At 35.7% G+C, this 22,533-nt stretch overlaps 3 protein-coding genes across 6 annotated transcripts; all 3 read right to left on the bottom strand.

Moving 5' to 3' along the window:
• Nucleotides 1-831: 831 nt before the first annotated feature.
• Nucleotides 832-5,303, bottom strand: LOC18040796 (probable inactive heme oxygenase 2, chloroplastic). 2 transcript variants are annotated; one of them, XM_006434756.2, is made up of 5 exons: nt 4,740-5,303; nt 2,947-3,170; nt 2,181-2,288; nt 1,947-2,084; nt 832-1,513 (listed from the first exon to the last, which is right to left on the bottom strand). In XM_006434756.2, exons 1-4 carry the CDS (start codon nt 5,257-5,259, stop codon nt 1,989-1,991), a joined length of 948 nt encoding a protein of 315 aa, XP_006434819.1. In that variant the 5' UTR covers nt 5,260-5,303; the 3' UTR covers nt 832-1,513; nt 1,947-1,988. The 2 variants fall into 2 exon arrangements, with proteins under 2 accessions (XP_006434819.1, XP_024038667.1); XM_024182899.1 differs by having other exon boundaries at nt 832-1,505.
• A 706-nt stretch (nt 5,304-6,009) lies between these two features.
• On the bottom strand, nt 6,010-12,005 carry LOC18041469. 3 transcript variants are annotated; one of them, XM_024184626.1, is made up of 10 exons: nt 11,231-12,005; nt 9,624-10,784; nt 8,290-9,447; nt 8,121-8,162; nt 7,784-7,860; nt 7,575-7,659; nt 7,390-7,473; nt 7,169-7,270; nt 6,948-7,046; nt 6,010-6,661 (listed from the first exon to the last, which is right to left on the bottom strand). In XM_024184626.1, exons 1-10 carry the CDS (start codon nt 11,978-11,980, stop codon nt 6,551-6,553), a joined length of 3,669 nt encoding a protein of 1,222 aa, XP_024040394.1. In that variant the 5' UTR covers nt 11,981-12,005; the 3' UTR covers nt 6,010-6,550. The 3 variants fall into 3 exon arrangements, with proteins under 3 accessions (XP_024040394.1, XP_006434818.1, XP_024040395.1); XM_006434755.2 differs by having other exon boundaries at nt 9,624-10,801; nt 11,231-11,319; XM_024184627.1 differs by having other exon boundaries at nt 9,624-10,741; nt 11,231-11,310.
• Nucleotides 12,006-17,617: 5,612 nt separating this feature from the next.
• On the bottom strand, nt 17,618-19,717 carry LOC18041468 (patatin-like protein 2). Its single transcript, XM_006434754.2, has 6 exons — nt 19,453-19,717; nt 18,961-19,142; nt 18,661-18,847; nt 18,397-18,558; nt 17,827-18,302; nt 17,618-17,736 (listed from the first exon to the last, which is right to left on the bottom strand). Exons 1-6 carry the CDS (start codon nt 19,588-19,590, stop codon nt 17,655-17,657), a joined length of 1,227 nt encoding a protein of 408 aa, XP_006434817.1. The 5' UTR covers nt 19,591-19,717; the 3' UTR covers nt 17,618-17,654.
• Between the last annotated feature and the right edge of the window lie 2,816 nt (nt 19,718-22,533).

The raw sequence follows: 22,533 nt of genomic DNA, 5'->3' as shown, positions 1-22,533 counted from the left end.
TGTTATAAATCGATGAAAGTAAACTAAAATATTATTGAATGCTACAAGCCTACCAAGAGACAATATATTGTTCATGTAGAAAATAATATATTGGATATTTAATGCACAAAAAATGAGTGTTTTGTGATGAAACTCGTTTTAGAAAAGAGAGATCAGAAAGGAGTGGTGTGGAATCATTATTTTTCATATATAAATGACTTAAACACGATCTCTATTTATAAATATACTCGTGCCCCTTCATTTGGGTTATCATCTTTCATGCCCATTGGATCAAGATTTAATTTTAATCAATGGTCCAAATTGAACCATTACCATTTCAAATGAAATGTTAACATATGAAATGATACATCTCCAAGTTAAATGTCACTATAAAAAGTTATATCTTTAAGTGAAAAGATATTTTTTTTTTATAAAGCACAATTATTTAAACATGTCTTTACAATAAGACGCAATTTATTTAGATATGTCTTTACAACAAAACACCATTTATTTTGAAATTTTTTTCAACATTAAATCTATTACTTTTGAACTCAATTACTAATCAATAGTGGGCGTATGGTGTGGGCGCCATTTAGTTGAGCTAGTATAATTTTGTGTTGAAATAGAGGGTCTGAAATTCGAATTCCATTCACATACATGGAGAGAGCATTAGACTGAAGTTAAGCTAAATAATAATAATAATAATAATAATAACAACAACAACAACAACAACAACAGTAGTGGGTTCCAATTCTATGAAAAAGTTTTCATAGTAGATGTTCTAATAAAATTTCAAAAATATTAAGATGGATTATCTAAAATTAAAGGTAATTTTAACTTTTAGGTGAAGGAATTATCATTAAAATGATTCTACTGTTAGTCCACAAGATATTTTTATAGGAATCGGTGCGATGTTGCGTTTGCATTGTCTTGTGGAGGACTAGAAAATAAGTGCTTGTAAAACATAAAGTAGTAATCGACAAAAGGAAGACGCTGAAAAACATAAAAGATGACCTTTGCTTGCTTTGTGTTAATGCGTTTGTGTGCTTCCCACTGTTTCTTGTTTCAAATTTCTTTAATAAGCAAAAGCATTCTTCATCTGTAGTTTGGAGTGTTTCGGCCATTGGCTACTTGGCTTTGATCTCAAAACGGCCAGTATCCAATAGCTAACAGGGCAGAACAGCAGCAGCTGAGCATTTGATTGATAAAGCCAAGGTGACCTATTTTTAGTAGATTTCAGATACCAAGAGTTTCATGAGCGGCAGTCGCAAGTAACTCACAATGATTTCACCGTAAAAATTGGGAGGTCAAGTGTGAAATCTCAACAATGCAAATGCTGCTTCCATTCTGGCGGCGACCCTTTAATGAGATTGAGAATAATGAATGTATAATTATCTTACTAGAAGAATACATTGATTTTGTTGTGTGTTTAGAGAAAGTGCTCTTTCCACTGGTCCTGATTATTTGATAAGCAGGGCACCATGAAGATGACTGCTGAGCTGGTCCAAAGCTGGAATATGCTGCTTCTGAACAGCTGAAAAAGCAACCACTCATCATCTCTAAAATGAATTATCAAATTTAAAATTTTGAGCAACAGAAATGGAGCTTTTTTATTTAGCAAGTGGGGGAATTGTTAAGTTACCAAAACATACAATAATTCAATGATATAATGGGCAGTTGGGCACCCCAATGCTATTGAATCTATATTTATGTCATAATTGAGTATGCTGTTATTAAATTCATGAGTCGTGACAGGTTGCTTAAGCATCAAACTGGAGGGCTTTGAATACCATGACTAGATTGCTCCATAGTAGAGAATAACAGAGCGACTTTCTAAAGATAGTGGAGTTAATACAAGAGGGAGTGCCAAAAAGCAACATAACAGAGAATAAGTTGCCATTGAAAAATATATGCAGGAGTCTGCTTGTGAATTAAGTGAGCATGCCAAAATTAAAAAGAAGCCTTACCTTGGCCAAACTTTCAGAGTTGTTAAACAGAAATGACTGTGGTTATAACAAGATGATCAAGCGAACTATCTGGCCCAGAAACTTGAATGACTTTGCCGCTTCTTTCAAGGATTTGTTTTTCTGATCTCGAGTCCAGTGCTGCATTGAAAGTAATACAAAACATTCAACAATGAATATCAAGCAATGTCATGTTGAAACATAAAGCAAGTCAATACGTGGCAGACTCAAGCACACCTCTCCGAGCATGTTGAGCTTCTCACGGACATCTTTCAACATCTCTTCTGGATCCCCCTCCCATCTGTAGACTTCAAGCTTCCTTCCATCTAGGATCTTCTCAGATACCTAGAGATATAAGCGAAAAAAGGAAGAGTTGAGGTTTTAATTTGATTCCAGAAAAAATCTCCCCAGTTTGACATGCTTATGAAGCATGTTTAATGCAAAATCTTGCGTCTCCACACTCCAACGTCAAGATGCATTGATCAGGCTATTAGAGAAAAGATAATCAGTGGATACATCCAAAAGCATCATGTTTTGAAACAGATAGAGGGCATCAAACACAGCAATAGGTGTTATTTGCGAATATAAAAACTTTAATCATATACCGAATTGCAATGATATTTCTGTTTAATTAAAATTATTACAATAATATTTAGCTTTAATTAAAGACAATAATCAATAGCGCCTTCATAATTCTACAGATTTCCACGATTGACATGGAAATGAATTCCTTTCTAATGACAAGGGTTAGACAGGACACACAATTTTTGTGTCTTGAAGATTCTGAAAAGTCTATTTTTTTTCATCAGGATAAGTTTCCGAAAAATTATAGGGCAAAAGAGACCAACCATCAATGAAGCAGTTGCCCCAAATTTGGAAGTAAATAATCAAACAAATACACCATTTGCAAGAAAAATGTAATTTTGGATACTTATTCCCCTCAAAATTCTTTTGACTTACATAGAAATTTCAAGCAATCTCAACCAGAAGAGTTTGTACATACCTGTCTTTCAATTACTTGCCCACCAGCTACATGCGAAAAGTAGATGTTGTAGAAATGAGATAAGAACAATGGGGCACTTTTCTCAGCAAGTTCCTCCAAATACTTGGCATACGAAACTCCTGGAGTGCTGGGTTCTGGAATTATAATACCCTGCTCACTAAACCATTCTAAATCTCTTGAAATTCCTTCTGATCGTTCCAATCCAGTTTTTCTGAAATAGGCATCTGTAATAAAATAAACACTTGAGATTCCAAGCACATTATAGAAGCACTTGATAGATCGCAAACAGTTCATTTAGCAAGAGAATCAACGGGAGATAACCAAATGGTTAATCAAATCTATTGTACCAAAATTATAATAAGCCCCAAAGACAACAAAAAGAAGGCCACATGAGTATAGGCCCAATAAGTAGTAACCCGGGTCGATTTTAAATAAAAAGTCCAAAGGGCAACTCTTCGGCAAAGCGCTAAAGGTAAGTTTCTACAAAAAGTAACTTAAATCCATTTTCTACAAAGAGCGACCTAGGTCCACTCTTCATAAAGAAGGACCTAGGTCCATTTTGAATAAAACGCCCAAAGGGCAACTCTTCGGTAAAGCGCTAAAGGTAAGTTTCTACAAAAAGTAACTTAGATCCATTTTCTACAAAGAGCGACCTAGGTCCACTCTTCATAAAGAAGGACCTAGGTCCATTTTGAATAAAACGCCCAAAGGGCAACTCTTCGGTAAAGCTCTAAAGGTAAGTTTATACAAAAAGTAATTTAGATCCATTTTCTACAAAGAGCGACCTAGGTCCACTCTTCATAAAGAAGGACCTAGATCCATTTTGAATAAAACGCCCAAAGGGCAACTCTTCGACAAAGCGCTAAAGGTCAGTTTCTACAAAAGCGACCTAAGTCTATTCATTATAAAGAATGACTTAGGTCCATTTTCTACGAGTAATGACCTAGATTTTCAGCATCGGAAATAACATTCTACAAAGGTTACATGCATACGAAATGCCATAAAACTAATCCTCTTTACGAGGAACCAACATAAGAGTTGAAGTGCTTGAGTCCAACGAAGAGCTCGAAATCATGACAAGTGTTCAAAGAAGACTTGTCAATGAGCAATCTTAACACGTAATGACAGGTGTCTTCATGCATGAGTTTTGCACACACTTGTCATTAAAACAATGCCACGTGTCATGATAACACCTCCACCTCATGAATCAAATTGCCTATATAATGATCAGAACGTCCCACACCAAAAGGAAGGAGAAAAGAGGGGTAACGAAATGCTGTCCTTCTCTCTTTAAATTCTCTCTCTATAATCAAAATTTGACATGCTGACTTAGCGTCGGAGGGCCATCGCCGGCAACCCCAGCACCCTTTGACAATTTCATTTCTTTTGCAGAACCATTGACAATAGAAACTTTCATGTCATAAAAAGATGATTCACAAAGCTTAATTTAGAAAGGAGTACGAAGCAAAAAGTTGGTTATTACATGTCGAGGAAAAAATTGCAACGACAAAATCTAAACCCATAAACTCTAAAATGTAAATTTGTTCGTAAATTTCTTCACAACCACTCATAGAAAAATGACAAAAGAATTAGCTCGATAATCCAATTATCTGTTATAAAAGCAGCATTCAAAACCCCAGATTTGTGACAAAATCCATCATCAGTGAATGTATGTAAATTTGAAATATCTTTATCACTTTCTTAGACCTAAAAAATGAATAGAAATAACAACACTGCACAAATACGTATGCCAAATTTTTTGGGAAGTAAGAAAATAAATAAATAAAACTTACAAGCCACGTCATTGGAATCATCAACAATGCGCTCTATAGTGTTAAAGACAAGCTGGCTATCAACCAAGTATTTAACAAACCCATCCGTGCTGGGTTTCCATGTCTCTCCATCATTATCTTGCTTTACTTCTTGTTCTTGTTCTACGTCGTCGTTTGATGAATCCTCGCAGTCACTCTTACTATTGTGAGAAGAAGGGTATTTTTTGCCCTTTAAGTTACGGAGTTTCATAGCCACAAATCTCATCTCTTCAGTGATACCTTTGCTCTCTCCTGGATACTCCCTCCTGTACCTCACCCTTTTTTTCTTTCGCATCACTGGCGGAGCACTAGTATTACTCGTGCTTCCAATCACAGCCGTTGAATCTGAGGAATCACAGCAGCACAACTCCAGGGGTAGCGAGTGATTCTTGTTTTCGCTTGCATTTGAAATCACCAGCTTCAAACTTAAACGAGATGGATGAACAGGACTATGCTCCCATAATGTGATTTTACACGGCGCCAAAGACCATAACGACGACATTTTTTTTTAATCTCGTCAGATGGGAGCAGGAACACTCCGCTGCTTTTGTAGCTAAAAAGGACTATGTTAATGTTGTCACTGGGCTAGCAAAATGGCCCATTTACATTGTGGGTTTCAGTTCCGATTTCTTTAGTCCATACATTAATCTAAAAAAGAGCCCAGTTATTGGCACCCTGCATTATTCTTACAAAATTCCCTTTAAATAAAATTATAATTAAAGACAATTAAAAATTAAACACAAATAAATTTTTTTCTAACAAATTACTTAATTCATAATCAACCCTTTAAAATATATATATATATATATATATATATATATATATATATATATATATATATATATATATATATATATATGTTACTTCCTATCTAACTAAAATAAATTGTACAAATTTAAAATAATCAATTATTCTCTTTTGATTCCTTATTGATTAAATATTTTTATACTTAAAATTACTTCAAAATTATAATTTAAAATATGCGTAATTTCAGCCAATGATTAACACTAAAAAATTTATCACTCATATAACTTTTTAATTTATGTGTAGGATAATAATAAAATTGAAAATAATGAAAAAAAATCACAATAATACTTTGAGTTTTAACAATAGAACAAATCAAATGAAAATTGAGAACTTAGAAAAGTATATCTAAAAAAAGAGACATTTTCAGAAAATAAAATGAATATAACTAAAACTAGAGTTTTATCAAGAGATTAGAGAGGTGTCAATAGTTCAACTTAAAAAAAAAAAAAAAAAGCTACCCAATCGATGTTACCACATTTTACATTTCGTGAAATTAGGAAAAGAATAATCTTTGATCTCCAGGGCATGATTGCGGAAATGGGCCCGGTCTCTCGAAATTCTGTTATAAAAAAGAAGTAAATGAAAAGCACAGAACAACTAAACATCAACAATCAGTGATACCTTTTCTCTCACTTTCCTCTTTGCTGCACAGCATGTACAACATTTTAAAACCTAGTGTGAAGGCCTTATCTACATTCTACATATAAAACTGAACCGGAGAGGGTGGAAACATTAATGTACAGCTTTCAGGAAAAACAAGCAGAGCTGAGAGATGAAGTACAAAAAATAATACAGGTGCAAGCTCACTTCTGCAATCAATCTAAGCAGGTAATTTATCTGGATCCAAAGGCCACACCAATCCTATAACCTGACCCTGAGCACCAACATTTGTTCCCAATAACCCACCAGAATCAGAGACCTGCTCAAAAATCTAGCTTGATCAAGGAGGTAAAGAATCAACAGGGGAGGAATTGTGAAGCATCTCCTCATGTATAATGGGCTCTCAGCTTACGCAAGAATTCTAATATTTCTGTATATGAAGGATCAGTTCGATTAACCGGTTTGCATGAATTTATATGATCTGTTGACTCTAATACCTGTTTCAAACAAAACAAAGAAACAAAGTTAAGCAATACAAGGGTTTTTATGAAGATTTGCAAACATTCAACTATATTTTTCTGCTATTCTAGACTAGGTAAAAGAAGCTGGGTTCTGCCCACTCAACCCCTGTAACTAATTAAGTCTTGGAGATTTACGCGCTACATAACTGCTATGACATTTGGTCTATAAATGTGAACTCAATTATCCATCTTATTTGAGAAAGTGCATTCACAAAATCTTTTGAAAAATGCAAATCCATAAATTCAATTAAACCACACTTACAACAAGATCCCCAAATCCAGGATATGCTGATTCAATAGGCACAATTTCCATTCGGAATGCCCATCCTCCGTAACCTTCAACAATTGGAGTTACCTTGGTCTGCAAATAATAATTAAAAAAAAAGTCTGTAAACCTTCCTAAGAAAAACATACACATGATGGCGTGCATGTCCACACAGACGGTAGTAAATTTTCTGGGATGAAGAACTGCAGATACGTTACCTCACAAAAACTAAGGACTTCAAGCACCCCTTTCTTATGAAGGTGACGGATATAATCATTGAGTTCTACCAATCTTGAAGAACCACTTCTTAACTCCCCTATCTGAGAAAAAACAAGAAGAAGAAATGCATCAGTTTATGCATAAAAAAGAAATATATAGATAACCAACAATTATGTATTAATAAAACAATAGCTTAAGTTATTGAAGATCTTGAACTAACAGTTGGTGCTGGACGAAGGACAAGGCCCATTCGCCAAGGCATGTCTGCAAGTTTGCTTCCAAAATGTGGGCAGCTATAAAACACCTAAAATCATGATACAATATCCAACTTATACAAGTCAATATTAAAAATTTATAGAATGGTCAAGTAAGAATCCAATTACTAAATGAAGAAGTGAAGCATACAAGGCCAACAGTGTTCTTTACAAAATTATCAATATTTTCAGTCTTCGCTTTATGTAACATCTGCTTGACAACCAGGCCTCCCATGCTGCAGAAAGGGCAAGCAATGCATTGTATATAAACCAAAAGAATAAGAAATTTTTTATCCAAAAATTAAAAAAAAAAAATTGTTAAGTGCTAGAAGAGAACTTATAACAATCAAGTAGTGCAACCTGTGTGTCACAAAAACAACAGGACGACTTCCAATGCCTGCAGCAACAAGCTTCTCCAGTAGCATGGTGCTGACTTCCTACACATTTCAACCATGATATTTACAAGTTTAAGTAACTATGTCAGAACAGCTAATCAACCAGACAACATTAAAAATCAACCTAACTCGGACAACCAAATCTTTCAAGTCAACAACCACAGAGGTTCAATAACAAGCTGATCAAGTTCATGAAATAGAAGTTTAGCATTTAAACATAAATTAAATTCAAACCAAAACATTCTCAGATGGTGAATGGTAATACATTATAAGCCAGTAGCTTTTAATTCATCAATCCAAACCTGAAGAGGCAGGCTAGCACCAGACCATTGTGTAAGATTTGACTGCATACAATGTAAATTAGGGGTTAGATGTGTATTAATGTGATGGACCGAACATAGAACTGAATTAAGAAACTTCAAATCAAGTGGAGATCCCAATGCATGAGGACGCTGCATTCTTAAAACAAACCTTGTATTTAAGAGTAAACATGCGAGCTTGAGGGAAGTCAGCTGAAAGCCATTCAGCTGGCCAAAATGTTCCAAACTTCCCAGCTTCCTGATCAATCTTCTCAACCAAACCTGACTTAGTTGAGTATTTGTCATCAGAAATGCGCCAAGTCTTATAGGGCCCACCACGCAGGCCATGAATAAAGACAATGTCTACCAGGGGAACCACAGACTGTGAGCTGTTCTGTGATTCATCAATGGAGCTACATGAGTCACCAACATTTGAAGCTTCAGTTTCAGGTGTAGATGGACTATTAAAATCAGTCTTACCAACAGAAGACTTACTCCTCTGAACATTGTCTCGATGTTTATCATCAGGACACTTCCAGTGGGGCAGTTCAGGATTAATTAAAAATATCATGTCATCATAACGCGGACAGCTTCTGTTTCTGTATGCTATACCACTGTCATGAACACCATCATCTGAATCTGAAGAGTCTCTTCTAGCTTGCTGATTGCAAGATACATTTAACAGTGTGGCCCTAGCATAACTTTGTGTTTTAAGGTCATTACAACCTTGGATCTTTCCATTAGCACAATCCTCGAGCCATTTACACAAAATTTCATCTGCCATAACAGCTTTCTGGATTTCAGGGAGGAGTGAAAGGACAGTTAGCAGTCGAGCTGCATGCTTCCGAATATGAGATGTAGGTGGAACTCGAACACTAGATGGATTATTTCCATCTGAATCAGATGATTCATCAGGATCATCTGAAGTCCTCTTTTGAGCCTCTACAGCTCTTGAAGCATCATAAGCTTCCATAGCAGCAAGTTTCTCATAATCATCATGTAACAGAAAGCGTCTTAGCAAGCACAAGATCCCAAAATTGGACAATTTCTTTTGACATATTGAATCTTCAGAACAAACTTCTGTAAGTGCTTTGATCCCTTTAAGGGTTGCCAGGGCAGAATCAGTAGCATCAAATTTAGATGCAGTATCTTTCTTGAGATTCTTTAATGGTCCTGTAAAAGGTTCCAGAGAAAGAAGATCCAACAGTGGGAAAGTTTCATCAGCATCAGTGGTTGTAACCAATTGCTTTCTAGCCAGATTAACAACAGCACTTGATAATTGATTAGCAGTCTGTGTAGCAAAAATGATGTTCGACTGATCAATCTGAGTCTGCAAAATTTAAGAAACAGTTTTGATCATTGGAGAGGAAATCAAGAGTAAAGAAGCCGCATTCTAGTCATAGAAGCAATAAGGATTATACTCAAAGCTGAGAACCAGATTAAAGTTTCAGCATGCAGAATCATTTTAATGAAAACACAGTCAGTGAGGGACAAGAATCTCTATACCTTCACTTTATCATTTTTAGGCTGTGAGCCATGTTTGGCAGAAGCAGTCTTGCTGGAACCCAAAATTTCATTTAGCATAACAGCCAACCACCCCTGAGAAATCGGTATTGAAGAAGGTCCGTAATCTTCAAGAATGCATGACAGGATTTTTATGGCTGAATACCGGGTATTGTCAGAGGAAGATTTTCCAAAGACCCAAGGAAGCAATATGCCAGACCATTTCTGACTTTCTTCGAGTGATAATCGCATGTCCCCAGTAGAAATCATATCTAAAACCTTTGCCAATGTTTCTTGCACCTCTTTATGCTTTGTTGTCCGCTTAGCAGCATCTTGCATTAGCTGAAGACCTTTGTCCATCACTACCTCTTGTGCCCTAGGGCTTCTCTCTATAGAAACTAAAAAAGCAGATAAAGCCACCCGAGCCAAAGGAATATCATCATTTTTACTCGCCTGAGAAACAGTTGAAAGAAGGCTGGAGCTCCAATCAGAAACAGAATCATTTAAGGGCAGATCACGATCTTCCAACAGCAACCTAGCCACCAAACTACCATGCCACTTCACAGATCTCTCAGGCGCCATTAAAGCAGTCATGACAGCATGCCCATCTTGATCCAATTCTTGAATATGAGATCTGTTAGCTCCTGATGCCATTGCCCAATTGGCCAATGCCCAGGCAGCAAAAGGCACAGCGACATGTTGACAATGCAAGTCATCCCACAGACCAGGAACAACAGCAGAGGACAAATTGGCTTGTGATGATGAACTGTCATGCTTACTGAGCAAGGCAAGGGTTTTAGGAGTAGGTCTATCAGATTCTACTCCAACATCATCAGTATCCCCCAACTTCATAAGCCTGCTAGTTCTTGAAAGCCCTAAAACGGTTGTACCTTCAAGAATTTTAATCCCAATCCCCCTCATTCCTCTTCCACCTTCGTCATCGTCTTCATCTCTTTGCGGCTCACCAAAATGCATGCCACCTTCCTCAATCACCTCAATAACATCGGCAATATCCCTTGTTTCAGCATTTCCTGGCAGTGCTGGCTTAAAACACACCTTTTCCAAGCTATCACAGTTGGATGTGACAACATCCATAATGGCAGCAACGAGCATGCTCCTACCTTTCAAAGAATCAGAGTTATCGAATGAACTACGTCTTGAATGCTGCTCCCACAGAAAAGCTATATATCAATGGTAAAACACAACTCAGAAGAATCAACAAGATCAGACTTTAAACATTCACTAACCAAGCGCACGATGTCAATAATAAACAATGCAGAGCAAAATGAATGACACAATAATTAAGTGATGTTTTCGCTCTAGCTGAAACAAGCACTCAGATGTCTCATATACAAAGCACTTTCAAGCACTCAATATTGATTTTCATAGGACTGTATTTGAGTATTAACACCAAAATTAAAAATGAATACAATCCCAATCAAAGACAAGCACATTAATCACAGTATGCTATTTTTCTAGCGCTGGTTAACTTTAAAATGCAAATAACATAGATGTATAAACTATAAAATAAATTTCTATTAGCCAAGGATACAATTTGAATCAAAATATAGTATAATGATTCTGAAATTTTAACAAAGCAACGAACTGACCTTCTTGGACTTTGGTTGACAGGAAAAAATAAACCTCAGCAAATTAGGGACGGCACGAGGCCGCCCTAACACGTCCTTAGAGACATCAGGGTCGGCAATCAAGTAAGCAAGTGCCCTCGCCGTTTCGGCTTGGGTCCCACACCCGTCGTTTCCAAATGCCACCGTCTCCAACAACCAATCAACAACTTTCCCGCCACCCGCATCAACAATCGCCGCCCTCCTTGCCGCATTAGCCGCCGAGATATCCGCCAAAAGCGACGCAACCCTCAACTCAAACCCAGCCCTCACCTCGTGGTTCGCACTGGATAACACCGAAGTCAGAGACTGCCATAGCACCGAAGCCGCGACGCCTGTTTGCTTAACGTGGTGAACAACTCTTCTAAACGACTCGTTTGACTTGTAAATTGTGTTCTCAACCGTTGAGTAAATAGTGGTCGTGATTCTATCATTATTGTCGTCGTGACGATCGCTGGAGAGGATGGCGACAGAGGCAATGATCGCAGATAGGAGGGTGGCGGAGAGGGCAAATATGGAATTTCGGGAGAGTGAGGTGGTTGTGGAATGAGGAGAGAGGTGGTTTTCGATAACTTGTGGAGAAAGCGATGGAGGTGGAGGTTGAGGGGCATGTTGGGGATTTTTGAGTTTGTTAGAGGAGGATTCGGTCGCGTTTGGAGGAGAAGAAGAAGAAGAAATGTGGCGATTGAGAGGAAAGCGGTGGAAACGGCGGCGTATCAAACAGAGACGGAGCATTGTGTTTTTTTTTTCTTTTTTAATTTTATTTAGAGTTGCATGGTGGTCAAATACTTTATCGAAAAGATAAAGAAAGAATATTCTTCCGAGTCCTTGATTTATGTTGGGTTGTTTGTTTCTTGTGTGTTGCGTGCAAGTATAAAGCCTACAGGGCGTCTATGGCGGGAGGAAATTTCGCGATTTGTACGGCAAGTACGAATGTCGATAGACGCTGTGGACCGTCTATGAAATGGAACTTTTTAGGAGGGAGAAGACGCGAACCTTGTAAGAGCGGCATAGACTATTGAACTCCGGCAATGGCTATGCGTTTTTACACCACCCAAAATTTTTTATAAAACACTTTTTAAAAAAAAAAATTAGAATTATAAAAATAAATAAAGATTAATAAGTTTTTATTCTAAATAAAAATTGAATTAAACACTTAAATGAAGCATTATTTTAATAAAAAAAAATTTAATCACTTCATCTCTTAATTTATATTTATATTTTAATTAAATCTTTTTAAAAAAGATTATAACAATTTAGGGTTTTGAAAATAGAAATTAAGATTTTTAGGACCTGTAGATATTTTATAAATAAAAATTTAAAGAACTATTCTTTGGTAAAATTTTCGAGTGGGACTATTGGCACCCCTCTAAATATCTCTTAACACCTTTTTTCTTAATTAACTCCATTATAATAGTTTAAAAAATTATAAAATTCTTTTAATACCTCTATCAATAATAAACATACCCTTAAGTAAAATTTATTGTGTAAATCTCATTCTCTAATTTTTATTATTAAAACTCATTTCAACAACCAGATTTCTTCCATTTAAAAAAGGGGGGGTTTCTTTATTTCTATTGTAGCCATTAGTGGTAAGTTCCTCACCTGAAATTAAAAAAAACAACCTTTTTAATTTCTAAAATAAAAAATTATTTAACTTTTGAGTGGAGTTTAATTATAAATTATCCTATTATGTAATTTTAATAAAGGTTAAAATTGTATAATAATTAAAGGGGTTTTAAGAGGTATTTAGAGGGTGTCAATAGTCCCACTCAAAATTTTATTGGAAGGTTAATTTTAATATGTCAATTTATATTTGATTAATTAAATAGAGGGTATGTTAAGAAATAAAATTTTAAAAAAAGTTTTATAAGGATTTTGAATGAATGGAACTATTTGAATCTATCAAGCCACTCACTATACCCATTAAACTCACTCTTAATTTAAAATTTAAAATTTTATTCAAGAAATCCATCTAAACGTCCCCAATATACCCTTACTAACCCAATTAATATAATAATATGTTCTGTATAATAAATATTATACATAACATAAACAATACTCCCAATTATATTTTTAGAGCAAAAATTCCAAGTATAGTGAGCAAAGGTCAAAGCAAAACAGCTGGAGCAGCTAGTAATGGTAAAAGTGAGAGCCCTTAGTCAAGTGGTACCACTACTTTACTTTGGAAAAGAAGTGACAATTGTATCACTGTCTTTAGCTTGGACGTGTTGTTGATGCCAGAAAAATAATTAGATGTCTGCCTCGAAAAGCTTTAGTATCGATAGAAATCAAATCCAACAACCAGTATTTCAATTTGCAAAGAGTTTAGAGATGGAAATTTGTTATCTTACATTATTTACATAATATGTTGTAAGGTACATATTAATAATGTAACTTTATCTGCTACTACTGTTGCTTTCCTTGGAAAACAGCTTAAGGTTTAATTTTATCAAATCAATTAATTGAAATCATTTATTATACACATTCAATTACTTACTTTAATTTGGCATGCATCAAAGCATCAATTTAATGTGAGAACTGGCCCGCAGGAGCTGGATAGTGAGGATGCTAGACTCACAGACTACATTGCTGAGACAAGCACCGGTGGTCTAATGACCTCCATGTTAACTGCTCGAAACCAAAACAATCGTCCCCTTTTGCTGTTAGAGAGATTGTAACATTTTTAAATTTTTGGTTTGATATTCTGGAAGAAAACGGTTTGCCGTTTATGGAGAAAAAAACTAACCGTTTAATTCCAGAAAGTATGTTTTCTGTTCTAAAGAAAACGGCTAACCGTTTGGAGAAAACAGCTAACTGTTTAATTCTAGAGAGCATGTTTTCTGTCATAAAGAAAACGGCTAACCGTTTGACGAAAATGACTAACCGTTTATTTATAGAGAGCAACTTATTTGACATTCTGGAATAAAACGGTTCACCGTTAATGAGAAAAACGGCTAACCGTTTACTTTCATAGAGCGTGTTTTGTCGTCAACTGGAAAAATGGTTAGCAAGCTTGGAAATTTCAATTGTCAATCGATGCAAATTCAAACCTAAAGAGTGTTTTTGAAGAAGTACCATTTCCAATGGTGGTATTCTTTCAAATAAACATCTTCTTTATTAAAGAAAGAAAAACAATTAGATTATTATCAGATTTTGCAAGTTTCATACATGTTCCGGAAATATAATCTTATTTGCTAGATATTGTATTTAGGATTTGATATATCTTGGGGGTAATTTGCCATTAAAACTGTATAGCAAACCAAGATTGGTGAGGACAAATAAAACCTTAAAGGAAAGTGTGCAAACACGTCTCAAATCAAAAGAAATTTTCTTTGTTCTCTTTGCCTCCATATTCTTAAAATTCGTAAATTCACCAACATTTGCTGCCAAGGATATCAAACCATTTTATCTCGAAAGTAACACTGCCCTAAATCTTCCCTCAAAGGGGGTAAGTAATTGATTAAGTAACACTATTGCCAGCTGCGCTGCATATTAATTAACTTTTAACATATATACTATGAAATATGTGATTAATCTAAATTAGTTAATTCAATGGGGAACTTTGGGTTGGTTACCGCGTAATGGTTCTGTTCCATTGGTGGATGTGTTTACACAAGCCAGCACAGATATGGTTGACTTGCATACTTCTGTGGTCTTCCGAGCTCTCCATTCTGAACAAAACTATCTTAGAATTCAAGTAATCAAGCTTATCAATTATTATATATAAAGTTGCTGCTAGTTTAATTTGTAACATTACTCTTAATTAAACTAATTATGTAGATGCATGCATGACCAATGTTTGTCGTTTAAAATAAATAACTCAGGATGACACCTTATCTGGGAAGGATGCTTCAGTTGATATTGCAACAAAGGAAAACTTGGAGAAGCTCGAGCGAATTGGTGTAAGATTGTGTTGAATAAACCAGTGTCTGGGGTCAACTTAGAAAACGGTTTTGTCTGAACCAGTAGCAAATGGTGAAACTAATGCGGAGGCTCTGGAAAAGTATGGAATAAAAGCACATTACACCTAACATACATCTTTCTGGATTATATATTTAGTTCAAAGTTACTGTATCATCAGCTGCGTGCGTACATTTTCTTTTTTTTTCACCTTTCTAAATTTTTATTTCTCTCATCAATCTTCTTACAGATTTGCAAAACTACTTTCTGAGGAGAGGAGAGACCTCGTGAGTCAAAATCACCACATAATTAACAAACACAAGGCTATTTGTAAATTGTACATAATTCGACCCTGGTGGTCGGCTGAGGAGTCTACATCAAATTTATATATGTTTCGTTATTTATTTCATGCAACAAATAAAATTATTATTATTATTATTATTATTTCTTCAAGAAAAGGAAGGTGAATACGAATATCCCACAGGTGGAGTAGTGAAGTTGAGAATTCTCTCTATATATACCTGCAGCTTTCACGGAGTTTCAGCCTCAACTACAGTATATTAATTCTTCCTTATCAGTTCCATTTTTCTTTTTGTTTAAACTTACGAGTTCTTCCACTGCTTGAAAATGTGCGACTCATGAAACGGTCAAAATCAGGACTAAATTAAAGTTGATCCCCAAGTGAAGCACAACCGCTTTGGTGTGTGTATAATTTTGAAGACGAGGTTGATCCTTCACCGAAACATCACTACTAATTTGGGTCATATTGGTTGACGATCTGTGTTTGTCACTAGGAGTAGGTAATCGATCCAGAATCAAATTAAACCTTGAAAGGAGTAGTTGGCGCAATAATGCATCCAGTGGAAGCAGAGAACAAATGTGTACCGAAAGTGGAATAAAACAATTCTCGTATTCTCTCTAAAGAAGCCAATGGATTTCTACATTACAGATTAATTTCGTTGACTTGTATTGCTTTTGGTTCTTTGTTTTGATTTTCTTGCGTTATTACTTTTCTTCAATGCCTCTATGTGATGTGAGGCTTATTTTATTTGTCCTCATTAATATGTTGTATTATTTGCTATCAAATCTTAATAAATTACCAATGTATTAAGGTTTTAAAAAAACAACAATTCTCGCAAACACACCATTGCACCAGCCAGCTGGGAGCGTACGTAGCTCCTCCCTTGCCAAACAAAAACAAAACAATAGATATTTTTTTTTTATGTATTACTCATTTACAATTTTAACTTATATTATAGATCATTTTATTTACAATTTTAGCGAAAGTGAACAATTAAAAAAAAAAAAAAACAGTACCAATTCATTTGAGATGAGAGATTATAATAGATTTGCAAGAGAATAAGAGATTTAATAATAAGTAGTGGCAATTGGTTAATATTTATACAAAAGAGCTTTGATGCAAAGAATAAAATTTTCTATACAAATTAATGTAAAAAAAAAAAAAAAGGGGGGCTGCTTGCAAATTGTCTGTAGAAATATATCATATATTAACACTTCATATAAATAATCATCAACGAATACGATAGCTTAGACTTGCTCTACCTTAATTATTGCAACAACCCTATGGGCTATGATTATTAAAAGTCATTATTCAAATCTCTTTCCCGTAAAGCGATGTAATGTTATACAATATGGTAGCTTACAAATACTTCTGTAATGTTTGTTTGTGCTCTTATAGGATCATGACAAATTAGCAGCCGCAGTGTCAAAAGCCAATTTTTGTTCTTTTTAATGGAGGAGCAAGAAATCTTCAAGAGGAAATGTATTGGACGCTATGCTACTTTCTCATTCATTCCTTATCATATGTATGTTTTAATTAATCATAATAATATATAAATTCAAGTAGCAAGTATTGAATAAATAAGGAACAATGATTCAAAAGCATCTAAGACCTTTTCATTACTTCATGCGCTTATATTATTAATTTAATTATTTTGTCACCATATATAAGATAAGCACATAGTTAGCTAGCTATTCGACAATCTGATCAATTGATTTTGTTGACCCCTATTTTTTAGCATAGCATCCTAATATTTCAAAAATACCCAAAACCCCAAGTCGTTGCAACATTAATGAAGTATTAAAAGCGAATAGAAAAGCTTTTTCATGACGTCGATCTTTATCTACAATGAAAAATTGAAAATCATACGTGTACATGCATGTATCTCAAAGTCAACGGAGTAATGTCATTCCTTTGTGAAAATTTCAGAATCTAAAAATCACAATAAATGACCGAAAGGAAAAGTCAAAATACAATAGATATTTGTATTGAAAATACAATTGAAGGAACAAAGAATTATGAGTTACAATTCCGTGTCTCATGCACCGTATCCCATTCAAATTTCATTGGGGGAAAAAAATAAAAGAGACAATCACTAGGTAGTACAGGATGAAAAATAAGTCTTCCCCGTAATTTTATTTTGACAAATTGGTTAATTATCACATAATACTACAATTAACAACATTTAAATGAACTTTATATTGTTCAATTGGTGGCTCTTGCAGCCTTTCCTTGTGGTGATCTCATGTCACGAATCCGCTTCTCTCTAGAAAGAACTTCTGCTAGTCTGCAAAATTAAATAAATAAAATAAAAAACATGAATTAGTATAAGTGTACATGCATTGAGATACATGCTAACTGATTAACAGTTACGTACCTTATGAGAGCCTCGTCATTAGTACCCTGACCACATGGCTCACACAGTCCAGTTTCGAAATTGACCTTTGTGACTGGTTTCTTCAGCAGTCTTTCACCAATTCCCACAAGACTCTCGAGGTTCTTTTTAGTGGCAACATCAACCGAAGCCTGGTCTCCAGTTAGTGTATCATCCTGGATGCGAAGATAACCGTTTTCAGAATGAAGGGCTTTAAAAGCAGTGGAAATGTGAAAGTCCGTCATGTCGCTGCTTGATTGCATGAACACATCCACCAATGGAGTCGAACTTTCACTCGACAACCAACCCAACACACCCCACTTAGCTGCTTTAAGGGCGTCGTACTTCACTTCAGTTTTTGGCGCACCAGTCCCTAACGATATCACCAGAAACCGAGTGTAATCCATTGCGTTGATTGCATAGTAGTCAGAACTTCCCCGATTGATTTCTTTGGTTACCTCGTTCAAAGCAACTAGAGTCTGAAAAATTATACATATATTATATAAGTTTTCCCTCATTGGAGAATTTTTCAATAATTAATTAATTAAGATCGATCGAAATATATAATTATACCGGATTGTTAGCGGCAACGCCACCGTCAATGAGATCAAAACGTCTCACTTTTCCTGTGGAATCTTTGGTTTCAAAAGTATGGGCTGGAAGATAAGTAGGGGCAGCTGAAGTTGCAATGCAAATATCGGAAAGTGAGGCATCTAGGCTGGGATTTTGCTTCATCTAATAATTAAACCACAAGGAATACACGCAATCAAGTTAGAGCTTAATTATTTTAATGCTTTTTGTTTTTGGAGAGATATTGGTGAAGTTTTATGTATGGACCTCGCAGCTGGAGAAGATAGTTGGCTGGAGTTTCTTGATGTCAAAAGTTGGAATCACAACGTTTGTCAATGTCTCGTGCAGCTTTTTATTTCCTAATTTTTCCTTCACGAGTCGATGTAGATATTTGCCATCATATTTTGGCCCAGTGAGAGACTTAATCAGCTTTGTAGCAGGACCAAAGGGGCCACTGTAATACATACAATAAGGAAAATATATCAATCGAAATTAAAAGGTTTTTTTTTTTTTTTCTTTTTCCTTTCCCCCCTTCTCTTTGCCACACATGTATATCAAGATTGTTACCTAGATTGGGGAAATATTTTAGGGCAGTGATTCAGATAAAATTCCTTGATATCCTTAGCAGCAAACAGGGGGCGGTTTTGCTCATTTGGGGCCGTTAGCATAGCCGTCACAAGACCACCGGTGCTCGTTCCCGAAATCATATCAAAATAGTCTGCAATTCTTGCTTCCTCTCCGTCAAGTTTCTGTTCAAATTTCCGAACAAAAATCATTATTACTCTACTCTATAAATCTATACATCCCAAATTTCTTAATCCAAAAGACTATCCCAAATGATGTGACAATCATTAATTGGTTAGTATGAATAATATAATTAATTCACTTAAATTTTATAAAGAATTACCAGTCAATCAATAAATGATATATCATTTAGGATAAAAAAATTTGAGATGTCTGTCATTACTCTTATCTCTTAAGTAATGATACATGAAACCATATATAATATGCATGCATGCTTATGTTGTGACAATGTAATACATACTAAATCTATACTACCTGAAGCTCGGACTCTAAGAAGGCAAGGATAGTCGCAGGGATGATTCCTCTAATTCCACCTCCATCGATGCTAAGAATGGTGACAAGGTTACCAAAAGTTGGAGGTTGTATGGGTGATCTCGGAGTTTGGATTTCCATTAGAAAAACTAACAAGGTAATTCAAAAAGGATCCAGGGATATATGGATTAAGAAAGCGGGAGATTGTTCAGTTAATTGAAGTTTTTGGAGCCTTGAACTTGAGTGTCTCTGCTGAAATGATGTTGTAGTAGTACGAATCCTTAAGGAAGTGCATGCGCGGTACTTATAGATTTTTTTAATTGAACATTTTGATCCAGTATGCGCAGCTTCTCGGATGGATTCACATTAATCCAAATTCTTTCGGTTGCGTGGACTTGGATTGAGTTGGACCACATATTTTTGCCCAAGAGGGCAATTGAAAATATACATGTAGAGAAGTACAATATATGTTAATAGACGGTTAAAAGCACCATGTTGAATAGGTCAAAAATATATCATTTAGCCGTGGGTCTGGGTTCCAAATAACTAGTGGATGATGAATTTGAGAATATCCCAATTACAATTAATCTCCAGGCAGTTGCATTAACATGATTATGAAAGAATCAAAGACCAATTATATGTTGATAAGTTGACAAGTGAGTTGCCTTTCGCTAATCTTGCCTTTTTCTTCTTTTTTCTTCATTTTTTTTTTCAATTTGTAATCCCTAAGTTCTGATCGTTTGCAATTAGCCTGGCATATCGAATTGAGGCAAGGTAATGTCAATCATTGACCTTCTATGTTTGTTCTATTTTCTTCGCCATTGCGTGATCATGCATGACTGTTAAACCTCTTCAAAAAGCGGATAATCTTATATTAATCATTGTTTTATCACGTGAATTCCATGGCCTGCGTTGAGGAGTTATCGGGCCGCCGCCATTTCGGTAGTTATCCTCTCATAAACGTCCTGGGAAGAAATAAATTGCTTAACAATAATAATATAATCTAATCATAAATTATCATACAAACTCTTTCCTATAAATTAACAATCATGCATTTATTCATATGGTTTGAATGAACAGGTCGAAGAATAAAGTAGTTACGAAAATAATTACATGGAACCTGAAATACTTTTATTCAGCTAGTTTATTATAAATGTTTGTGCAACTGTTTGTGAATGTAGCGTTATTTTATATAAGCGCCGGCTCTCGCATAATTTAATGAATTTGAAAATTACACCCCCCGTATGCGTTTCCTTCACATGGGTTGATTATTGTCTTAAATATTATTGTTAAACATTTAATAATAATAATTACAGGAAAACAATGTTCACTACCACGCAATACGAATTTTGCTCAAAGTTGAGAACCAGATTAATGTTTCAACATGCAGAATCATTTTAATGTAAACACAGTCAGTGAGGGAAAAGAATCACTATACCTTCACTTTATCATTTTTAGGCTGTGGGCCACGTTTGGCAGAAGCAGTCTTGCTGGAACCCAAAATTTCATTTAGCGTAACAGCCAACCATCCCTGAGAAATTGGTATTGAAGAATGTCCATGCTCTTCAAGATTGCGTGAAAGGATTTTTATGGCTGAATACCGGGTATTGTCAGAGGATGATTTTCCAAAGACCCAAGGAAGCAATATGCCAGACCATTTCTGACTTTCTTCGAGTGATAATCGCATGTCCCCAGTAGAAATCATATCTAATACCTTCGCCAATGTTTCTTGCACCTCTATATGCTTTGTTGTCCGCTTAGCAGCATCTCTTATTAGCTGAAGACCTCTGTCCATTACTACCTCTTGCGCCCTAGGGTTTCTCTCTATAGAAACTAAAAAAGCAGATAAAGCCACCCAAGCCAAAGGAATATCATCATTTTTATTCGCCTGATAAACAGTTGAAAGAAGACTGGAGCTCCAATCAAAAACAGAATCATTTAAGGGCAGATCACGATCTTCCAACAGCAACCTAGCTACCAAACTCCTATGCCACTTCACAGATCTCTCAGGCGCCATTAAACCGGTCATGACAGCATGCCCATCTTGATCCAATTCTTGAATACGAGATCTGTTAGCTCCTGATGCCATTGCCAGGCAGCAAAAGGCACAGCGACATGTTGACAATGCAAGTCAATCCCACAGACCAGGAACAACAGCAGAGGACAAGGCTTGTGATGATGAACTATCATGCTTATTGAGCAAGGCAAGGGTTTTAGGAGTAGGTCTATCAGATTCTACTCCAACATCATCAGTATCCCCCAACTTCATACGCCTGCTAGTTCTTGAAAGCCCTAAAACGGTTGTACCTCCAAGAATTTTAGTCCCAATCCCCCTCATTCCTCTTCCACCATTGTCATCGTCTTCATCTCTTTGCGGCTCATCAAAATGCATGCCACCTTCCTCAATCACCTCAATTACATCAGCAATATCCCTTGTTTCAGCATTTCCTGGCAGTGCGGGCTTAAAACACACATTTTCTAAGCCATCACAATTGGATGTGACAACATCCATAATGGCAGCAACAAGCATGCCTCTACCTTTCAAAGAATCAGAACTATCGAATGAACTACGTCTAGAATGCTGGTCCCACAGAAAGCTATATATCAATGGTAAAACACAACTCAGAAAAATCAACAAGATCAGACTTTAAACATTCACCGACCAAGTACACGATGTCAATAATAACCAACGCAGAGCAAAATGAGTGACACAATAATTAAGTGATGTTTTCGCTCTAGCTAAAACAAGCACTCAGATGTCTCATATACAAAGCACTTTCACACACTCAATATTGATTTTCATAGGACTGTATTTGAGTATTAACATCAAAATTAAAAGTAAATACAATCCCAATCAAAGACAAGCACATTAATCAGAGTATGCTATTTTTCTAGTCCTGATTAACTTAAAAATGCAAATGGCATAGACATATAAGCTATAAAATAAATCCCTATTAGCCGAGGATGCAATTTGAATCAAAATATAGTATAATGATTCTGAAATTTTAACAAAGCAAAACGAGCTGACTTTCTTGGACTTTGGGTTGGTTACCTCGTAATGGTTCTCTTCCATTGGTGGATGTG

Source organism: Citrus clementina, unplaced genomic scaffold, assembly GCF_000493195.1.
Source record: "Citrus clementina cultivar Clemenules unplaced genomic scaffold, Citrus_clementina_v1.0 scaffold_5, whole genome shotgun sequence".
Taxonomy (NCBI): domain Eukaryota; kingdom Viridiplantae; phylum Streptophyta; class Magnoliopsida; order Sapindales; family Rutaceae; genus Citrus; species Citrus x clementina.
This window is presented reverse-complemented; position numbering and strand designations above follow the sequence as displayed.

Excerpts from the sequence above, each read along its gene's own strand:
- LOC18040796 (XM_006434756.2), bottom strand. The coding sequence starts at position 5,259 with ATGTCGTCGTTATGGTCTTTGGCGCCGTGTAAAATCACATTATGGGAG. Across the intron at positions 3,171-4,739 it reads TGATTCCAATGACGTGGCTT|ATGCCTATTTCAGAAAAACT; the intron begins GTAAGTTTTATT and ends ATTTTATTACAG. Across the intron at positions 2,085-2,180 it reads AGCTCAACATGCTCGGAGAG|CACTGGACTCGAGATCAGAA; the intron begins GTGTGCTTGAGT and ends CTTTCAATGCAG.
- LOC18041469 (XM_024184626.1), bottom strand. The coding sequence starts at position 11,980 with ATGCTCCGTCTCTGTTTGATACGCCGCCGTTTCCACCGCTTTCCTCTC. Across the intron at positions 7,861-8,120 it reads GTGCTAGCCTGCCTCTTCAG|GAAGTCAGCACCATGCTACT; the intron begins GTTTGGATTGAT and ends TGAAATGTGTAG. Across the intron at positions 7,271-7,389 it reads TCCTTCGTCCAGCACCAACT|ATAGGGGAGTTAAGAAGTGG; the intron begins GTTAGTTCAAGA and ends GTTTTTTCTCAG.
- LOC18041468 (XM_006434754.2), bottom strand. The coding sequence starts at position 19,590 with ATGGAAATCCAAACTCCGAGATCACCCATACAACCTCCAACTTTTGGT. Across the intron at positions 18,559-18,660 it reads CTATCTTCTCCAGCTGCGAG|ATGAAGCAAAATCCCAGCCT; the intron begins GTCCATACATAA and ends TTTAATTATTAG. Across the intron at positions 18,303-18,396 it reads GCGTTGCCGCTAACAATCCG|ACTCTAGTTGCTTTGAACGA; the intron begins GTATAATTATAT and ends ATAATTTTTCAG.